At 40.9% G+C, this 19,497-nt stretch overlaps 1 protein-coding gene and 1 long non-coding RNA gene across 5 annotated transcripts in view; one reads left to right on the top strand and one right to left on the bottom strand.

The window, feature by feature from the left end:
- Positions 1–19,497, bottom strand: part of TP53BP2 (tumor protein p53 binding protein 2) — a 78,419-nt gene that overhangs the window by 19,516 nt on the left and 39,406 nt on the right. For all 3 annotated transcript variants that reach the window (XM_039530321.1, XM_039530322.1, XM_039530323.1), the window contains exons 2-9: positions 18,240–18,387; positions 10,858–10,971; positions 7,890–7,969; positions 6,486–6,587; positions 3,339–3,513; positions 1,314–1,495; positions 761–925; positions 160–397 (exon numbers count right to left, since the gene is read on the bottom strand). In XM_039530321.1, coding sequence (XP_039386255.1) covers positions 160–397; positions 761–925; positions 1,314–1,495; positions 3,339–3,513; positions 6,486–6,587; positions 7,890–7,969; positions 10,858–10,971; positions 18,240–18,387 — 1,204 coding nt within the window. The remainder of the gene's footprint in view (positions 1–159; positions 398–760; positions 926–1,313; positions 1,496–3,338; positions 3,514–6,485; positions 6,588–7,889; positions 7,970–10,857; positions 10,972–18,239; positions 18,388–19,497) is intronic.
- On the top strand, positions 1,422–6,142 carry LOC120400957. 2 transcript variants are annotated; one of them, XR_005596195.1, is made up of 4 exons: positions 1,422–1,664; positions 3,188–3,519; positions 4,642–4,802; positions 6,062–6,142. It is a non-coding gene; the product is annotated as an uncharacterized LOC120400957 (long non-coding RNA). The 2 variants fall into 2 exon arrangements; XR_005596196.1 differs by having other exon boundaries at positions 1,490–1,664; positions 3,188–3,578.

Raw genomic sequence — 19,497 nt, forward strand, 5'->3', positions numbered from 1 at the left:
GACAGTAAAATCGCTAACCAGCAGAGTCATTTTAATCTTTAATCTTGTAATACTGTTTGGGGTACTAATGTAAAGACATTAGAGAGAGTAGAAGTTTAAAAAAAAAAAAAAAGCTTTTGTGGAAGGAATTTAATAGAAACTGAGAATTAGATAAATTACCAGCAGGAGCTTTAGCTTGAGAAACACCTGCAGCTCTCATATTTGGCAGAGTTTGTGTTTTCAGAGGACCATCGGGTGCCTGCAAAGTTGGGGTCCCCTCTGGAAATGCAGGTTTCACTAGAAGTTCAGGCCTGGAGGCAACACGTGGCATGGTGGAGGACTGGATATAAGGACCTACCGCTGCCACTCGACTTGGGGCAGATACCACTTGCTGGGGTGGATTCCCATCTGAAGAAATCTAAATAAAGAATGCAAGTACAAATAATTGAATATGGCAACACACACCACAGACCACTACAGGAGTCAGGAAAAAAGGCATAAAAATGAGTAGCATTCTCTTATTAAAAGTAAAGTTTCTTTACAGTCCAAGTAAATATACCAGCTCTGTAAAAAACAAGGCTATCTGAAAACTTTATCAGCAGCACAAAGAGAGCTCTTGCCTATGAACACTAAGTAGGTTAACACCGATGCAGCATGAAAAGCACTTTAATAATACAAGACTATCACCACCAAGGGTGAGAGAAGAACAACCTTCCCCACAAGGGTCTTGACTTAATATTGTCAAACTAAACAGGATTGTCAACAACTATCCAGCCCTTACCGGTACATTCTCCTTCTGTTGCAGTGCTGCCTTCTTCTTCCACAGTCGATCTCTCAGCTCATTAACACGCTTATCCATAACTGCCACCTCTGAGTTGCGCTTGTTTAAACACTCCCTCTGTTGCTGCAGCTTGGCATTCTGCTCCTGGTTCAGTTTGTTCCTCAACTGAATATATTCAAAAAGTGTGTGTGGGGGGGGGGGGGGGGGAGAGAAACAGTAACAAAAAACAGATCAGCGTTCAGGATGAAGACCAGGAGGCACTTGAGGAAATAAATAGAATTCTAAAAGGTAAAGTCACACACACAAATTGGGGTCACTTTTTCCTTCTTTTCATAACAATCTGTTGATTAGTCAATTTTGCTTTAACAATATATACAACCTGTTCAATATAGTATATTCCACCTGTTATCTTGAATATGATAGATATGCTGCCCTCCCAACACATCTCCCGTAGCTCTCTGGCTTTTGGAGGAATGGAAGTGTGAGGTATTTCTAAGACAAGACTTTTAGCCATTATTGGAAGTTCTCATTGGCAAAGCAGATTTGCCATTACCTGCAGCTCCTTGTACAGTCGGTCAAGCTCAGCTACAGCAGACTGGTTGTCATGGTAACCATCAATCCGGCCATTCTTCAGCATCTCCAGTTGTCTGGTGAGTTCCTCTACTTTTGACACAGCCAGTACCAGCTCTCGCTGCTTTTGCTGGAACAAACTGTTCATCTGTTCAATTTCCTCCACTAAAAGGAAGAAAGCACAATAGCAGCAGCTGAGAAAGAACCAAGTGTGGGTTGCATCCAAGGCAGCAGTTAAGGGAACAGAGAACACCCTGCAGTTCTTCAGAACAATGCTGGAGCCAGGTCTACAACAGGCAGTTACAAATGAACTGGACACAAAAATCCTTTGTAGGTGCGTCTTAGACTAAAGTTAATCTGTTTGCTGGGTCTTTACAAAATATACAGCAAGGAACGTTAGTTCCGGTAAATCCCAAATTTATGTTAATTCTGTGCATCAAATGTGTGGGTGAGAAACAATCAAAATAAATATTGCTTTGATCATTTGAAGTACACACTTCTCAGGCTGAGTTACCAGGAGGAAGCTAAATCCAGCATCATGCAGGAACTGCTCATGGAAATTAACCAAGTAATACTCAGATAGGTGCTTTTACAATATGCAGAGTCTTAACGTTAGATAGTATGAATGACTGAGTGTATATATATACATATACACACGCACATATATATATATATATATATATATATATATATATATATACATACATATATATATATGTGTGTGTATTATATACATGTATAATATACACACACACACATATATATATATATATACACACACACACACACGTTATTCAATAGGTCATCAACTCTCTTGGGATCTCTGAATGGACTTACAAGCTTATCACAAATAGCATCCTATCGAGACACTCCAAATCAGGAATTTCTACTGTCTGAACCCATTATGTTAAACTTTAAATAATATTGTATGTCTATAAGTAGCTAATGAGACATGACAACTAAAATGACTGCCAAGTATCAGAGAGGTAGCCATGTTCGTCTGTATCCACAAAAACAAAAGGAGTCTGCTGGCACCTTAAAGACTAACAGATTTATTTGGGCATAAGCTTTCGTAGGTAAAAAGCCTCACTTCTACAGACGCATGGAATGTAAATTACAGATGCAGGCATAAATACACGGTCACCTATAATATATATTCTCCCAACAGTTTCCCAACTTTGCTTATTTTGTCGACCCATTACTGCCTTCCACTCATTATCTGATGTCTGCTCTTCGCATTATCTTTGAGTTATACTATAAGCCTGGGGCCTTGCTTTAATTGATATCTGTAAAGCACCAGGTGTGTTTTTGACATGAATCAAATTATTTTTCTTTAAACTTTGCTGTAAAAGTCTCATTACACAATACTATATATAGACAGGGAAAGAAAATATTTCAACTGATATGAAATTTGAAATAAGCATGGGACACTATGATTAACTGGCCAAGATGTGACACCCCAAAAATTATTTGGTGGCAAGATAGACTCTAGTTTATTTTTTTTTTACAATACCACTTTTGCGACTCAGAAGCCAGCTCCTGTTCTAAAGGCAGCATGGATAGTATGCCACGCAGAGCTTTTTTCAGGGATGACTAAAGAAGAAGGATGTAACAGTCTAAATATTTAAAGGATGTTAATATCAAGGATAGAAAAATATTTAATGTGATTCAAAGGGTATATAATAAGGAAGTTAAATAAAATATATTAGGCTGAAGAATATAGGTTCCCAGGGATGTGGTGGAAACATTGTGTGGACATTTAAAATTAAAGATAGAAAATTTACTTTAAGCATCAACCCACCATTTGCAGGGAGATCAAAGGGATCATCTAACAGATATTTTAAAAATGTTTTTCAGATTTTTAAAACATTCAGTTGATTGACTCTGCACCGGAACATTTTAACTGAAAAGCTTTAAATTTTAAAATGAAAGTTCCACAGTCCAAGAATGTTTTATGAGCTATTTCAGACAACAACCCCTCCAATATGACCTCTCCAGAGCTGCTCACCGAGTTTTCCATTGCTGAGTCTTTTCTGCTCCACATGGCCTTTGAGCGCTCTCACTTTCTTCAACTTGGCTTCCTGATTATCAGCAATTTCCTTTAGTCGCTTAAGTTTTTCCTTTTCAGCAGCTTGCTGTTGCTGTCGCTGATCCTGCTGTTTCAAGAATTTCAAACGCTGCTCCTGCAGGTAGAGACAGGAAGCAATTTAGCAATTATTATTTTGAATAGGTTATATGCTTGATCAAGGTAATGTATTGATGGATATAATCTCAGATGTAGTAGTCTTAAGAGATAAAGTAGCATGTCACGTATTGCATATTAAGGTTCTATCCCATAATCAGATATTAGACCTCTCAGATCAGGAAAATAATGATCACAGCTACTACAACAAAATTGATGCTGCACTAGAAAAGCATCTCCATATCTTAAAATGTATGAATCTATGAACAATTGGGTTAAGGCAGAGGACCATCATATCATCTAGTCTGATCTCTGTACATGACAGGCTAAGAGATTTCACCCAGTTACCCCTATATTGAGTCCAATAGCTTGTGTTTGACTAAATCCTTCCAGAAAGGCACCCAGTCTTAATATAATGACTTCAAGACATGGATACACCACTGCTTCCCTTGATAGTTTGTTCCTGCGGTTAATGGAGAACAGTTACCAAGGATTATTCAAGCACTCCATCAAAATATCGTGGCCCAGATTTTCAAAGATGACCAGTGTTTTTGGGTGGGTCTTCAGCACATTGGGGGGGGGGGGAAATCAGGCCCCTTTAAGGCATCTCAAATTGGGCAGAATTTGAGGCACCGAAAATCACTAGTCATATTTGAAAATATTGGCCTTTAATGATCTTGAAGAAAAAAGGGCAACATGGGTCACTTTCATAGTTAGCCCAAGTAGCACCTGCAGTATCCTAGGTTGCATCAGTTTGGTGTTTTCCCCCCCACCTTCCCATGTGCTCGGGAATACAAACTAGTAACATCACAGCCTCACTCTAGAACAGTGGGTTTCAACCTTTTCTCATTTGCGGACCCCTTAAAGTTTCAAATGGCAGTATGGACCCCTTTGGAAATCTCAGACAGTCTGCGGACCCCAAGTTGAAAATCACTGCTCTAGAAAGCAAAAATTGGTTTATTTTCTTCAGCGATAATCTGACAGGATTCAGCTGGAAGGTGGCCTTGAGCACAAATGAAAGGAGTAACTCAGCAGGAATGGTGAAAAGACTGGGTGTGTGAACAACTTGGACTTCCTAATAATCCTCCAGGAAAGAGGAGCATCCCAGCTGAAACAAATTCTTCCGTAGGACATCCAACAGACAACTTATTTACAAGATGCGGGCCACAGAGCAAACCTGCCTGATGGATGGTCATCCAGATTATTTGTGCAGATGCTGGAAGACAACCACAGTGCAGACTGAGAAACTGTGTACACCCAGTTTTTCCGGTTTGATTTCCTTTGGAATAAGTAAGTATTTTCTATTTTTGTTCTTACAGATGTGCTGATTTAGATTTATTGCTATTTCTAACACTATTGGCTATTCCCCATTATTTTTTGGCTGGTTATTCATAGTTGTTAAGTGTTATATAACCAGGTGAGTTTGGCCTAACAGTGATTTATTCTTGAGAGCACGTGACACTCTTATCTCTAATCTTTAGGGATTAGTGACACAAAGCTTTATCCAGGCAAAGTAGGTGTTTGTTGGCAGCGTTAACTTCAAGAGAAAAAACCCAGTCACTTGTTAGAGTTAGATTCAGCTAGGACCATGACATACGTTAATATGAGAATGCTTCCAGTCACTATATTCCTGATGTGTGCTTACGTGATATTATACACCACCTTGTACTGACAAATGCAAACAAATTCAGACTAAGTCTCAGTGGATATTTTTGAAAAAAGGGGAAGGATTTGGTATTTAAAGCTATTATACCACTTCACATTTGCTATAGTCGAGTTATGAAACTGGCTTCCAGCACCCAACTGAGTAAGACTTACTGAAATTCCAATAACCTTACAACTGGTATGGAGAACCAAGAATTTCAATACCCCATATTTAAACTTTTCATTCATTAACCCTTAGAATTCTACAGACCAGTCTGCTGATTCAGATAATAAAATGAGGGATGTAAGCCAAAGAAACTCTTCCCTCCCACCTTCCCTGCCTATTGTCATAGTCCACTCTTTATTCCCTCTCCCAGAAGCATCCCACTCTCCACACACCTAACCTCCCAATCTAGCCCTGTAGACACAAAGCTGTTCTCTGTTCCATACTGGTCCTACTCCGATCACAGCTGTGGCAGACAAAGAAAGGCCAGGGGTGGGACCTGGCAGCAGAGTGAGGCACAGTTACTAGCAGAGAAAGAATGGTGGGATGAGACTGAATCTGCCCATGAGCACCAATACAGCCCTGCTTCTCCACTACAGCACACATCAAAGAACAGGAAACTGGCCAAACCTGATATCAGGAAACACATCAGGATAGGCCAGCACATAATGGGTTCACAGTCAACTGCTGGTGACATTCCCAAGAGCAGTATGTATTAATGATCCCTGAATCAAATACAAAGTCTGCACCCTGAATTTGCACACCAGTGTTCAGAATGATTTTTGTTGATTCACTAGTTCCCCTTGTTCCATCACTAGTTTTGTTGCACAGGAACTGAGGACTTATTCTGTAAAAACACTTTTCTAGTTCCTTTTTATCAACTACAGCCCATCTTTTCCAGATGGCTGCCCTAGGAAGCCAGACATGTTGAACTCTATAATGAAAAAGCAAGATTGTTACAGGAGAGTATTACACCAAGAGACAAAAGCATTGTTCACTGATGAAATCCACTGAATAGCTGGTGAATATACAGACCAAAATGGGGTTGGCAGAGCCACTCCAATGAATTACAACATTGGTGTTATGCTCTATCATCTGAGCAAGCTGTGCGATTGATTTAATCAGCATTAAAACTGTTGGCTATTTAAAATGTTGCAGATAAACCTCTTACCAGAAAATACTGCTAGGAACTGAACACTTATTGAGATTAACGTCCAAATGTACAAAAGGGAGTCAAAGTACTGAGAGTTCTCAGTAAAGAAAAAAAAAAAGACTCTTCTGATCTTTTGCTCCTGGACTGTAAACAAAACATATTTCAAGTTTACCTTGTTAGCCAACATTTGTTGTTGAGCCTCAATTTGTTGCTGTTGGCGTGATGCCATTTCCTGCAGTTCAGCCAGAGTCATATCCATTCTAGGAACACTGATCTGCAGATGAAAATCCAAAGTATGTTAAATCTAACGTTTTCAGACTTTGAAAATGTGTATTCTGTTCGGTTATTACAAAAGAATAAAGGCCTTTAAAAAGAATATATTGAGTCAAATTTATTTACAAGTGTCAAGTATTTACAATTAGTCCCAGATGATACCTTTTAAAAAAAATTAGATAAAAACTTTTTTTATTTTTTTAATAAAAATACATGCCACTGTGGATCTATTATGAAATACGTGGCCTGTTTGGTCATTTTTCAGTAGAGCATATAAAGCGGCAGTTCTCAACCAGTGGCCCGTGGGCTGCTTGCAGCCCAATCAGCACACAGCTGCAGCCCATGTGACATCCTCAGGGCCATACAAGTAGTATATATATATTGTGTGGATGAGCTCCACATAACACATAAAGAGCTGCATATGTGGCCCGCAATGGTAAATAGGTTGAGAACCACTGGTATAAAGGCACTGTTCGAGCTTGTAAGGTACTGAGCACTCTAGCCCCAACCCAGCAAAGCACTGGGTGAATAGCCCATTGAAATCAAAATAGCAATGTGTATGTATAAAAAATATTTTATAAGAACCCCGCTGGATTAAGATCAGCATGAATTAAGTGCTTTGATGGATGCAGGATGGATACCTGAGCGTAGAGAAGTCATCCTACAAAGCAGTCTAAGATTAATGTGTTTTCTGGAATCAGAGTTTAAGTCACAATTCGAAGTTGGCCCAGTCATCATACTATGTAACTGGCAAACACTAAACCTGGAACTTGCAGTTAAGATGGCAGTGGTTTCAACTTTTAAGAAACTGATCAACTGAGCTCAACTAGAAGTATAGAACCAAGATGAACAATATCTTTGGCAATATTTGGGAAAAATAAGCAATAAACTAGCAGAAAGGGTAAATGAAACTATCATTCTGCAGATCTAATGCTGATGACAGGAATCTGATTGACAGCACTGAGACTGAAGTGCTCTGCTTGGCCACAGAACAGGTACACACTAGTGCAATCTTCCTCAGACTGCCTTTGCCACTGCATTTCAACCCAGTGGGGACGATATGCAGGAACTGGGTAGTTCAGTCTATTCCTTTCCAGTTCTCAGAATCTCTGCAGAGACTGCCAACAAGGGTGTCAATTAGGATATTGTTTTTGTGGAGTGGACTGACCGCATATTTCCAGAGCAGCCACCAAAGATCCATCAAAATATCTACCTTTGTCTGCCAGGTTTGGATTTGCACCAGTGACTCAGAATGAAAGGCTCTGCTTAACTGCATTAGAGCGACATTAAACTGAATGATTACCCCATTCTCTAGTCGTCGATCACCAGGCACTTTTACACCATTTCTCTTTAAGCTCGGATCCTGCAGCCTCTGTCCACTCCCTAGATTAACACATACAACAATCAAGGAGAATGTAACACTTGAAATATTCATGCTGCTTAGGGTGACCAGATGTCCCAATTTGATAGGGACAGTCCCGATTTTTGGGTCTTTTTCTTATATAGGCTCTTATTACCCCCCCACCCCCGTCCCAATTTTTCACACTTGCTGTCTGGTCACCCTAATGCTGCTCCCTTGACACGCAACGTTCTTTGCGAAGGAGAGGGAATACGTTTTCTTTCCGTTTAGATTCTGTGTGACTTTCTGGTTTTCACCCTACCTTTAGCAACACTAAAATAAACTTAGCTGCAGACCATGGATGTTTTACTAAACAGGCTGTTACAAGGTTATTCCCACCATTGGTGATATGGAGAATCCTACAACACATGCCTTACTTCTCTCTTCATGGAAATTAAAGCAGTCAAATGCTAAATGAAAATTAAATCGAGCACGAGGCCAAAAAAAAAAAATCTACTGCATGAACTCACTCTCCTTATCTCATAAGCAAAGGGATTGACTGTTTCAACAGTAAAAGAAGACACTTCATTCTCATTAGTGGACATCTGTACTTCACATGAGCAGACAGATAAGAATTTGAAAATGGAGCCCAGTCAGCCAAAACAATAACAGAGGAAGTTTATTCTCTGCTCTGGTGCAGGGATGATATAGATACCTGGTGGTTTGTCTTGGCAAAAATTGAAAAGGCACAAGGTCACATTATTGTGAATGAGAAATCATCTACATGCTATTTAAAAAAAAATGTTATTTAAAATCATTCAATAATCCAAGTCACTCTTCTCAACAGAGAGGCTTTTTTTTTTTAAAAAACAAGAATTCAGGTAGAAGTTTCACTCTAACACTCACACTAACCAGGGTGAAAAATGGGGGCAGGATTTCACCACATTTAAGTCAATGGCCAACACCCACTGCCCACCTCCCTCCCCCATCACTTCATCTCGTGACAAGGATTTCACCCTCATACGACTAACAAAAGTTTTAGTGATGTGGGTTATTTTCATCTCTAATTACAAAGGTTTTTTTTATTATGACTTAATGTCAACATTTATTTTTGAAAGGTAAGATGGTTTTAAATGGTTGTATACTGCAAGGACTCAAGCCCTTAGAAGACCCAAATAAGCAGGTTCAATATTTTCTCCCTCCATCAGCAAACATCTTAGGCAATTGTCCCTATATACTTAAAGTCAAGGGCTCACATACCATATACTATTCTGCTAACCTGAATGAATATGACAAACTCCAGGAGATGAAACCTGAAGTAGCTTGGCCCATATACAGGTAATGCCTGTATAGGGTATGATCTGGACCAACACACAGTAAACCAAAGCATTTTGGAATGCTATTTGGCTGTTGCTTTTACATTAGTGTCACGGGGAATTGTCTAAAACATTAATACTTACCATTTGAATCTTTGGCTGGATACTTACACTAAGGAAAAATACTTATTTTACACTGGGTCTGTCTCCAGGTTTAATTCAATCCAGTACATTTACTGGCACAAGAATGATCAGGAAGCATCTTTACCTAAAATCTAGAATCTTGTTCAATTCTATGGAAATGTTTACATACTAAAGATACTGAGAGGCCAAGTGCCAATATCATGCCTCACCCTATGCCCTGGGTATGCTGCAGGAAGATGCCATTTTTATGCAGCATTTTGAAAACTAACATTACGCCCACAGAGAGCATGGTACTGGAAGACTTATTAAATGTGGCAGTGTTCTTGCTTCTATGTGGATACAGCATCTGACCACATTAAGGCAAACTAAAGTCAGACAGACACACCCCTCCTCTGTTCTGAATCCTGATTAGTTTGGATTAACAACTATGCCCAGCCACCTAAATTGTAGAGGAAGGGTCTTATTAGATAAGTGTGGTCTAGAATAAGCTTTTCATTCTCCTGATTGCATCAATATGAAATTCCTTGAGTTTCGAGATTTGCTTACCTAGTTCATATCATATTGACTTTAATGTACATAAAACACTTCTGGCAAATCAGAGATGGTACTACAAGAAATATGAAGATCAAAAGGCAAAAAAACACCCCCAAACCATCACTTCACATTCATTTAAAAGGAAAAATCTTAAAAGGTGCTACAGGAGAGAATTCGGATGATTATGAACATTATTTTGTAAACCGAATGATATGTGCTTTTATATGCTTTATCAATTAGAATCACAAAGCAACATTATTATCACATTCCAAGAATGTGACAGACAAGTGCATTGCATTTGAACACCAAAACACATACAGGTTTATAAACAGCTGGAAAGGGTAAAATATTACATCTTTTAAATTTGCCAAGTAATATTTACTGATTCTGTAACACAGCAGTAAAATATTCTCCAGGTAAAACCCACAGAATACAGATTATAAACAAAGGGAGGTGGAAATAGGCAACTGTCACAGTAATATAATATAGCAGAAAAATCAGCACATACTTCTGGGGGAATATCGAAGTCCTGTAGAGACTTTGCTACTGCCAATCTATTTAACACAGAATCCTCTCATATACCGTGGTGATGTATAAAACCCATAGAGATAGAAAGTAGTTTGGCAAATATGGGGTTCTGGAGATCATACAAGAATTGGAGGGGGGTTGGGGGAGAACAAATTAAACCATCCCAATTCTGCTTGAAACTTAATAGAAGTCATATTTAGTGTACATAGTGAGCCTAAGTTTTTTGGCAGTAGCATTCTCTTACAGGCAAAATGAAGGTCAGACCAAACAGTGCCCCCTGAGGATCCCCAGCTCTTTGTCAGAGAGACTGTAGCCATCATAATACATGCGACAGTTAACCTAGCCTTAAGAATGCCTGAAATTAGTTTGTTCTTTTAAGTGAGATTTGAGCAATTCAGATCACCACATACCTGTTTCCCGGCTAGGGGGACGTTCATGGCGAAGGAAGAAGCGAACCTCGTTTCTCTGGACACCAAAGTGCTGCAGAATATCCAACATCCGCTCATTATCAGCTACAGGGCGCTCTGAAAAAGCATAACGCCAATACAGTAGGACCTCTTTCACATCCCTCCAATGCTTTTCATGACTCACATAAACACTCACCATAAACACTGTAGAGTGGGCATGAGACTATTTCTCCATGCCTTTAAAATGGCAACCAACCAAAGGACTGGCAGGAGGCCAATCTTATGGAGAAGCTTTTGCTATCAATACCACCATGAATTAGGGTTAGTGGCCAAAAAAAGAAAGGGTGGCCAAAGAAAGGATTCTTCTTCCCTTAATTATACCAACAGATGGTGACTCACTGCTTGACTGCAGCTTTAGGCACTCAAGTTCAGGTAAAGACTTTTGGGATAAGTATTCAAGCACTATTTTTTTAGGATATCAATAACTCAGGTCAAAATGTGCAAGCTTGTATGCTTGACACTATCTGCCTAAATCCATAATTAAAACGCCATTCAACCCTTACGAGTTGATATCAATATAGAAAGTTTTTGAACCCCTTTAATATATTAAAATCTTCCTATAACCTTTGAATTTTAAAAGGTACACATGACACAAAACTCACAATACATATATATTATTGGACACTAATAATGTCTCTTCTATGCCGTGTCTGGGGGGGAAGGATCCTACAACAAAAGCAGTATGGACAAAAAAAAGGCTCTGTGGTGACCAGTTCATCCATCTTTTCCTGATGTGCCCCAAGTTACTTATGCTCACTAGTAAAAGCTGTTGGGCCTAATCTTAAAACAGCGTACACCAGCCAAGCTCCACTGACTTCAGTGTAGTTATGCTGATTTACATCAGCCACTAATCTGGCACAATACCTCTGAAAGCAGAATTTGTTGCCGATTTTATTTCCTGCTAGCTCGTATGCATTTTGGATGACGCCAGGCTTAATTTTTGATGATTCTGAAAAGGCCAAACACTTAACACCTCGGATTCGTGCCTCAGAGAGAAAACAAAGGAGGAGAAGGCGGCAGCAATAGGAAGTCTGAGTTCACAGGGCAAGTATCCAAGAGGCTGCTAATTCTTCTAAATAATTTTGCTTTAAAAAGCTGTAGATTATGCATGTAGCTTTTTTTAAATTAATTTTCCCATTCCTGCTCCCCACTTCCACAACCAGAAATCAGGCCTTTTAAATACATACATACATAGTTTCAAGTCCATCATTCTTTGGCCCTTTGACTCCTACACGATTTTTAGAGTGACCAATCTTTGGCCCAGTGGAATACCTTTGTGTATGCTACTTCCATCTACCTGTTCTCTCCCTCCCTAGCATATTTTTCTCTTGCAATTTTACCACTCTGTCATGACTGGGGATTTAGAGGTGGAAAGTGCTTAGATTGACTCAGGGCCACCCAGAGGATTCAGGGGGCCTGGGGCAAAGCAATTTCGGGGGCCCCTTCCATAAAAAAAAATACTATATTTTCGTGGGGGCCCCTGTGGGGCCCGGCGCAAATTGCCCCACTTGCTCTCCTAGGAAAAATAAATCTTCTGCATCTTGGCACAAACCCAGTTTTGAGAAAACTTCTTTACAAGGTATCACTGGTTCTCAGCATTAGCTAGTGCTAAAAGGCACTAAAGCTCATTAAAAGGGTTGGACAAATATGTGCGGTGAAAACTGTTTCTGGATCGAAAACTAGGGGTTTTTAAAAAGCAGAAAAAAAAAATCACAGACAATGTCTGCTTTCCTTCAAAATTTGTTGTGGTTTTTTTAAGTGAAAAGCTGAAATTAGTCTGCCATAACCTGAATATGGTTTGGGATTTCAGAAGTGTGTGGCCAAATATCTGCTGTTTGCTGTGTTTGATTGTTTAAAGAAACAATAAAAAAATTCTGCTTAAAAAAAAATCCAAAACTTTTGAACCACCTCAGCTTGTGACCAAATGCCTGAGCCCATCCAGTCAGATTTTTCCAGGTTTCTCATACTCTGCTGGCTTCCTTGACTCATATTTGTCTCCATAACTTTGGGTTCATTTAGGTTAGAATATGAGAACAGCCATACAGGGTCAAACCAAAGGTCCATCCATCCCAGTATCCTGTCTACTGACAATGGCCAATGCCAAGTGTCTCAGAGGGAGTGAACCTAACAGGTAATGATCAAGTGATCTCTCTCCTGCCATCCATCTCCACCCTCTGACAAACAGAGGCTAGGGACACCATTCCTTACCCATCCTGGCTAACAGCCATTAATGGACTTAACCTCCATGCATTTATCTGTTTCCTAGAGACTGGCTCCATGGTGTCCCTCACAAACTAGAGACGGTTAGTGTGGGTTTGTCTTTAGTACAGCTTATGTACATACTCCACAAACTGAGCATTTGAGCTTGTTCCAAATCTGGGAAGAGCCTATGTTGTGAAAACTGAAATGCTCAAAATAGCACATGCATGTGAATGGACATAGGGTGTTAAAATTAAATTACCCCAGGGGTTCTCAAACTGGGGGTCAGGACCCCTCAGGGGGTCACGAGGTTATTACTGGGGGTCGCGAGCCATCAGCCTCCACCTCAAACCCTGCTTTGCCTCCAGCATTTATAATAGTGTTAAATACATTTAAAAAAAAAAAAGTGTTTTTAATTTATAAGTGTGGGGGGTCACACTCACCGGTTTGCTATGTGAAAGGGGTCACCAGTACAAAAGTTTGAGAACCACTGAATTAACCCCCCTGGAGCCTCAGGAAATGTAAGGGGGGGGGTCCCTTGGTAGGGTTGGTAAGGAGGTAGGTGGTGTAGATATTGCTCTTCTCATGTGATCCCTCCCCCAGTGGCTAATTTTAAATGAAGCTACCCTCCCGTGAAATGAATCTCCCTATGGCACTGAAATTAAATACAGACTATAATTTGGCATTTGAGAAGTGAAAGGGATGGTAACCCTAATGGAAAAGCTAACAGCTTGGCTCTTCTGCAAGCCTCAAACTGCTGAATGAGCTTTAGGGTAGGGAAGGCTGTGCCTCTCAAACAACCTGGCCCTGCCCCCATCTGACCCCCACCCACTTCCTGCCCCCCGACTGCCCACCCCCCCTCGGAATCTCTGACCCATCCTGCTCCTCGTCCCTCACTGTCCCCCAGAGACCCCCACCCCAGGACCCCACCCCTGCTCCCTGTGCCCTGACCCCTATCTACCACCCGCTGGGTCCTGACAGACCCCCAGAACGCCCACAATCCCATCCCCGCCCCACCCGGGGCAGCTCTAGACATTTCGCCGCCCCAAGCATGGCGGCATGCCGCGGGGGGGGCGCTCTGCCGGTCCTGCAGCTCTGGTGGACCTCCCGCAGGTGTGCCTGCGGAGGGTCCGTGCATCCTGCGGCTCCACCGAAGCCGCGGGACCAGCGGACTCTCCACAGGCATGCTGCCAAAGGCACCCTGCCTGCCGCCCTCCCGGTGACCGGCAGACCGCCCCCCGCGGCATGCCACCCCAAGCACGCGCTTGGCGTGCTGGGGCCTGGAGCTGCCCCTGCCCCCCGTTCCCTGTCCCCTAACCTCCCCCCCCCCCCAACCTCTGCCCCCTCCCTGTCCTGATTGTCGCCGAGACTCCCTGCCCCTTAGCCAACCCCAGCCCTGGCCCCTTACCCCTGGCTCCCCTCTCACCCGGAGCCTCAGCGTATTCGGGAGCTTCACTCAACAGAAGCAGCGTGTCTCAGGCGGGACCTGAGCTCCGCCCCGCTCAGAGCCGCGTGGTCAGGGGGCGGGGCTGGGAGCTCCACACTGAGCTCAGCTCCCTCCGCTCAGCGTGGAGCTCGCAGCCCCGCCCCCTCACCACGCGGCTCTGAGCGGGGCGGGGCTCAGGTACCCCGCCGGAGCCACGCTGCAGCTGTCCGGGATGCTGCTGGATGGCCTGAGGTTCTGGGAGAGGGGAGGGGAGGAGACGAAGCCAGGGAGGGAGCCTCAGCCATGCTCGTGGGGTCCCCTGCGGAGCCTGGGGCAAATTGCCCCACTTGCCCCCCTACCTCCCCCAAGCGGCCCTGGATTAACTTAGGGTCCTCCCATCTTTGAATGTGAGCAATGATTTTTTTTAATTTAATTTAATTTTCCTAGATAAAAACCACATAAATGGTTAAGAATTATTTAAAGAATACATAAGAATAGCAGTGTTGTTATCCAAGGCCTCATCCACACTAGGACAAAAAACAAAAAAGCTTGTGTTTACAATGCGTTAGCAATGTAAAATCCTAGCATAGACACAACAAGCTGCAGTTTTACCTCAATGTACCCAGCTGAGGTGAACTTTAGCTTAGGATTCATCTTGATAGAGCTGATCAAGGTAAGGCTACAACTTTCCTTGTCTATACTAGGCTTTTTACAACAATACTTTGTTGTATAAACAGTTTTTTTTTTCCCTGAGCATAGACAATGTGGAACTTCCATTATTATTTATAATTTATATATTATGGCAGCACCCAAAGGGCCCCAATCAGGATCAAGGCCCCATTGCCCTGGATGCTGTACAAACCATGGGAAAAAAAGACAGTCCCTGGCCTGAACAGCTTACACTCTAGAAGACAAGAGCAAATAGTGGACATGAATGATGTGATATAAACATACAAGTAAATGTCCATGATGGAGGCAATTTGTTGCTATTGTATTTAGAATCTGCTGTTTTTACATTCAAGGCAGAGATGAGGCTGAGGAGGGCAATGATTTAGTTAGGAAGCATTTCATCTTGAATAGAGTTTCTTTTTTTAAGCCTAAGTCTCAGAGGTAAAATGTTAATTTTAGACAAAAGGAATTTGTGGTGTTACGCATGAATGCCCCCTTATAAAACTTAAAAAGTGAACACAGATAGAAGCCATTCAGATACTATTGTTTCACAATATAAAAAGGATTTCTTTAAATGAAAATTCCTCGGCTATGTTGAAGCCGTTTAGGAGGGAAAATATCTGGAGTCACTGTCGGAAGAGATTAGATTTACAGTATAAGCAACTAGGTCACTGTTACAGAAAAAGCAGTCTCCCAGCAGTTACTTGTCTAGACAGCTAGAAAAGCTCTTCATCTGTTAAACCCCAATGCAAAAAAGGTACTGCTGTCAGATTCACATCTTCTTAAACAAAGACTATATAAAAGGCTGATGAGGCACATTCCTAGGGAACTAGACAATACTTAGATCAGAACTGCGTAATTAAAATTAAGGATGCTGTCAACACTTCACTGGTAAATTCAAGGAACGTCAAAACAGATTTTTCAAGTTCTAATAGAAATCAAACACAAACTACCCAAGGACAGGACAAAGAGGATCATTCAGAAGTCTTCTGTTTTCACTTCTTCCTCCCTTGTATCTAAAAAGACATGTAACGTACATAGTCCTTCCTTTTAATTACTTTTCTTGGTAATTAAGGAAGTAGAAACAGTTTTCCTGATCAAAACCAGTGATCTAGTAGCAGGGTATATGATGCCACCAGGGGAATCACAGTTTATTAAAGCTTGGCCTCCTGTTCCTCAAACCAAAAGAGAATGGGAGCACTGTGGAGATAGTACGTATAGCTCCTGCAGAAAGAGCCCCTTATGTCAATTTCCAGCAAATCTACTCCCCAGCACTCACAGGAGATCTAATAGGCTCCAGGAACAGAAGCCAAAACTCCCTGAACCAGAGAAAAGTTTGTTGTAACATGTGGCCAGACAAAAGAGAGGAGAAGGAAGTGATACCCAAAGAGTACCCCAGTAATTTAATTTGGACAGCCCTCATTTTTCAGGATGCACCTCAGTTTTTGTTTCTTCATCAGCTGTGGAAGAGCCTGTCTCCCCCGTTTGTTTTTTTTAGTCACTTTACAGTTTTAATAACTATATTTATATAGCTGCCTGCCACTGAAAGCAATTTTTCTAAACTGTCTAGCTCCTAAATCTCTGCAAAAAAAAGTGGACTTATTTTGCACAGCCTCATCTTAAAGGTGAAACGAGTTGAACAGCAATTTTCTCACAGGATAAAATGTGATGCACTTGAAATAATTGCAATTGGCCACCACTGGTGGCACATTAGCTGTTTTGGGTCATATATATCCCTTTCTAAATGTGTTTCTACTTCATACTGCACCAAAGCATCTTTTTTTGGCCTTACACCATTTTCATTCATACATTAATAGAGTCCAAGGCCAGAAGGGGCCATTGTGATCATCCCGTGACACCTTAGGCCATAGAATGTCTCAAAATAATTCCTAGAACAGATCTTTTAAAAAAAAAAAAAAAAAAAAAAGAAGATCTTTATTTTTAAACGGTCAGTGATGGAGAATCCACCATAACTGATTGGTTAAAAATTTACACCTTGTTTAAATTATTTGTTAGGAAACGTAATCTGAAACATGCAGATAGCTTTTATATTTGTGACCAGTAAATACTGGCTTTGTACAAAGGTAAGCAAGTACTTGTGTTGAAAAACGAATACAAAATTACATTAGTAAACACAAGAGTTCCCAGAAGAATATAGGATATTAGTTCAAATGCTCCGCCCCCCGCCCACCAAAAAAAAATTTCACTTGCCTCTCCTTACAAGAGAGAATACGCCATAGATACCAGCTTTATTTTTATATGGCTTATGACCACAGCTGTACAAACAGCATTTAGACACCACAAGGATAAGTGACACATAAAACCACACACATAGGTAATTGCTTTATTTGTTTCTGCATCTCTTCTTGAAAAGTGCATTGGTCTCTGTTATCTAGTCTTTAAAGGATCTCTCTCCGGAGTACAACAGATACAGCTAATGACTAGATTTTACAAATAAACTCTTTATGTTTTATGGCCCTGAGTCTGCAAACAGAGGGAAGAAGACCCATTGTTTTTTTTTTAAATAAAATAATAAAAGAATGTGCTGCTTGTTTTAAAGGTTAGAAATATGAGGAACGCCAAGTCTGATCTCCCCTGATTTTGCTGGAGAACCAATTTGGGCTCTCAGAGCATGAGTATTGTTAATTCTCATGACTTAAAAATTCAACTCCCACCTTTTCATTTAACAGTCATCCTGTCTCCAAAATGTTCATGAGGCATTGGAATTACACAAACCTCCAGAACATATTAAACTGTCTGTTTAAAATCCCTTCCCCTGTCAGTTGCTCAGCCTTCAATCTCTAGACCCGCAGGATTTCACATTTCTCCAGTCCCCACAGAGTCTTGCATATATAGCATGTATTTCCAGTGAAGAGCTTAACAGAAAGGAAGGCAAATGGTAATCTCTATGCTATATGTTTGTACAGTGCCTACCACAATGGGGCCTTGGCCTCTAGGTGCTATGGTAAACAACAATAAAAACAAACTAACAAAGGATATTGAATGATCACAAAAGCTACATCTCTCATACCTGAGCCAAACCATACTTCAGCGAGGTGGCAGTCACTCTCCCCAGGCTCTTTACACAGCTCCACCACATCTCTGCAAGTGGTTTCAGGTGTAATTGGCACCTCAGTGAAGTGTTGTTCATTATTACTGAGGTACACAGTAAGAAACATCTGGAAGAGATAAAGAGAATGGCACACAGTTAGTAGAATACACAAGGCAGGTTGCATGCCACACCCATATCCTTATTATTAAGTTCATCACTCTCAGCCTAAAGCAATTGGCACCATTCACTAGTGACCACTGCACGTACGCAGGCCTAATCAAGACCACAAAAAGTCACAGAAAAATACTGAGCAAAATGAGATGCTAGGGAAGTCACTTTCTGTTTATGTAAACAGGCTATGTGTCTCGGACAATCTGTACTATATATTGCATCCCAATCCCTTTGAGATATGAAAGTTCTGGAAAAAAAAAATCTGGAGATGCCTGTCCTTTCAGGCCAAGAGTTGAAAGATGTGAAGCATCAAAACGCTCTGTGTGTCACTCTAAGGTACCTACACACTGATTTGATGTAGAAGCAGAAACAGTCCTCTACCGTTCAGAAGTGTTCTTAACCAGGAACAACTTCCCATGAAGGAGAACGAAGGTAATTAAAGTCTGGAGAAAGATCTACTGGATAAGAAATGACAGTGGAAGCTAATATTTTCAATTTATATAGCACTTGTCACTCGAGGATCTCCTACAGATAGCACAACTCAACTTATTATGCCCTTAAACATTCCCTGTATGCATACAAGGTTCCCTGCAAATGCAGTCAGAAGTGAAATGTGCTTCAGATCTCATCTGCCTTCCTCTCTTAGCAACTCACTGATCTTTGATTAGGATTATTCAATACGAAAAAAGTTAAACAGCTACCTGCTCCTCTTTGCTGTTATTTCTCTACCCTCTGCAATAGAAAGCTCAGATCTTTTTTTAAAAAAAATTAAGAACTATAGCCTAATTTTCAGTGAAGATGACTTCAGCGGGAGCTGTGGATGATCAGCATCTCTGAAAACAAGGCAATCAGTTTGTTGTTTACTACTATTTTAGAATTAAATTATAAATGTAAGAAGCTGACTCAAAAATTAAATAGGTTTATTTTGTCCCTGGAGCTACTCTGAATGTTGATTTCAACACTAGCTGAAAGACATAAACTTCCAAAATCATAAATCTGTCAAATGTCTTCACAACAGCAATTACTCTGCTTAACCAATTGAACATTTTAATTGTAGGTCTCCTAG

The sequence above is a fragment of the Mauremys reevesii genome, linkage group 3, assembly GCF_016161935.1.
Source record: "Mauremys reevesii isolate NIE-2019 linkage group 3, ASM1616193v1, whole genome shotgun sequence".
Taxonomy (NCBI): domain Eukaryota; kingdom Metazoa; phylum Chordata; order Testudines; family Geoemydidae; genus Mauremys; species Mauremys reevesii.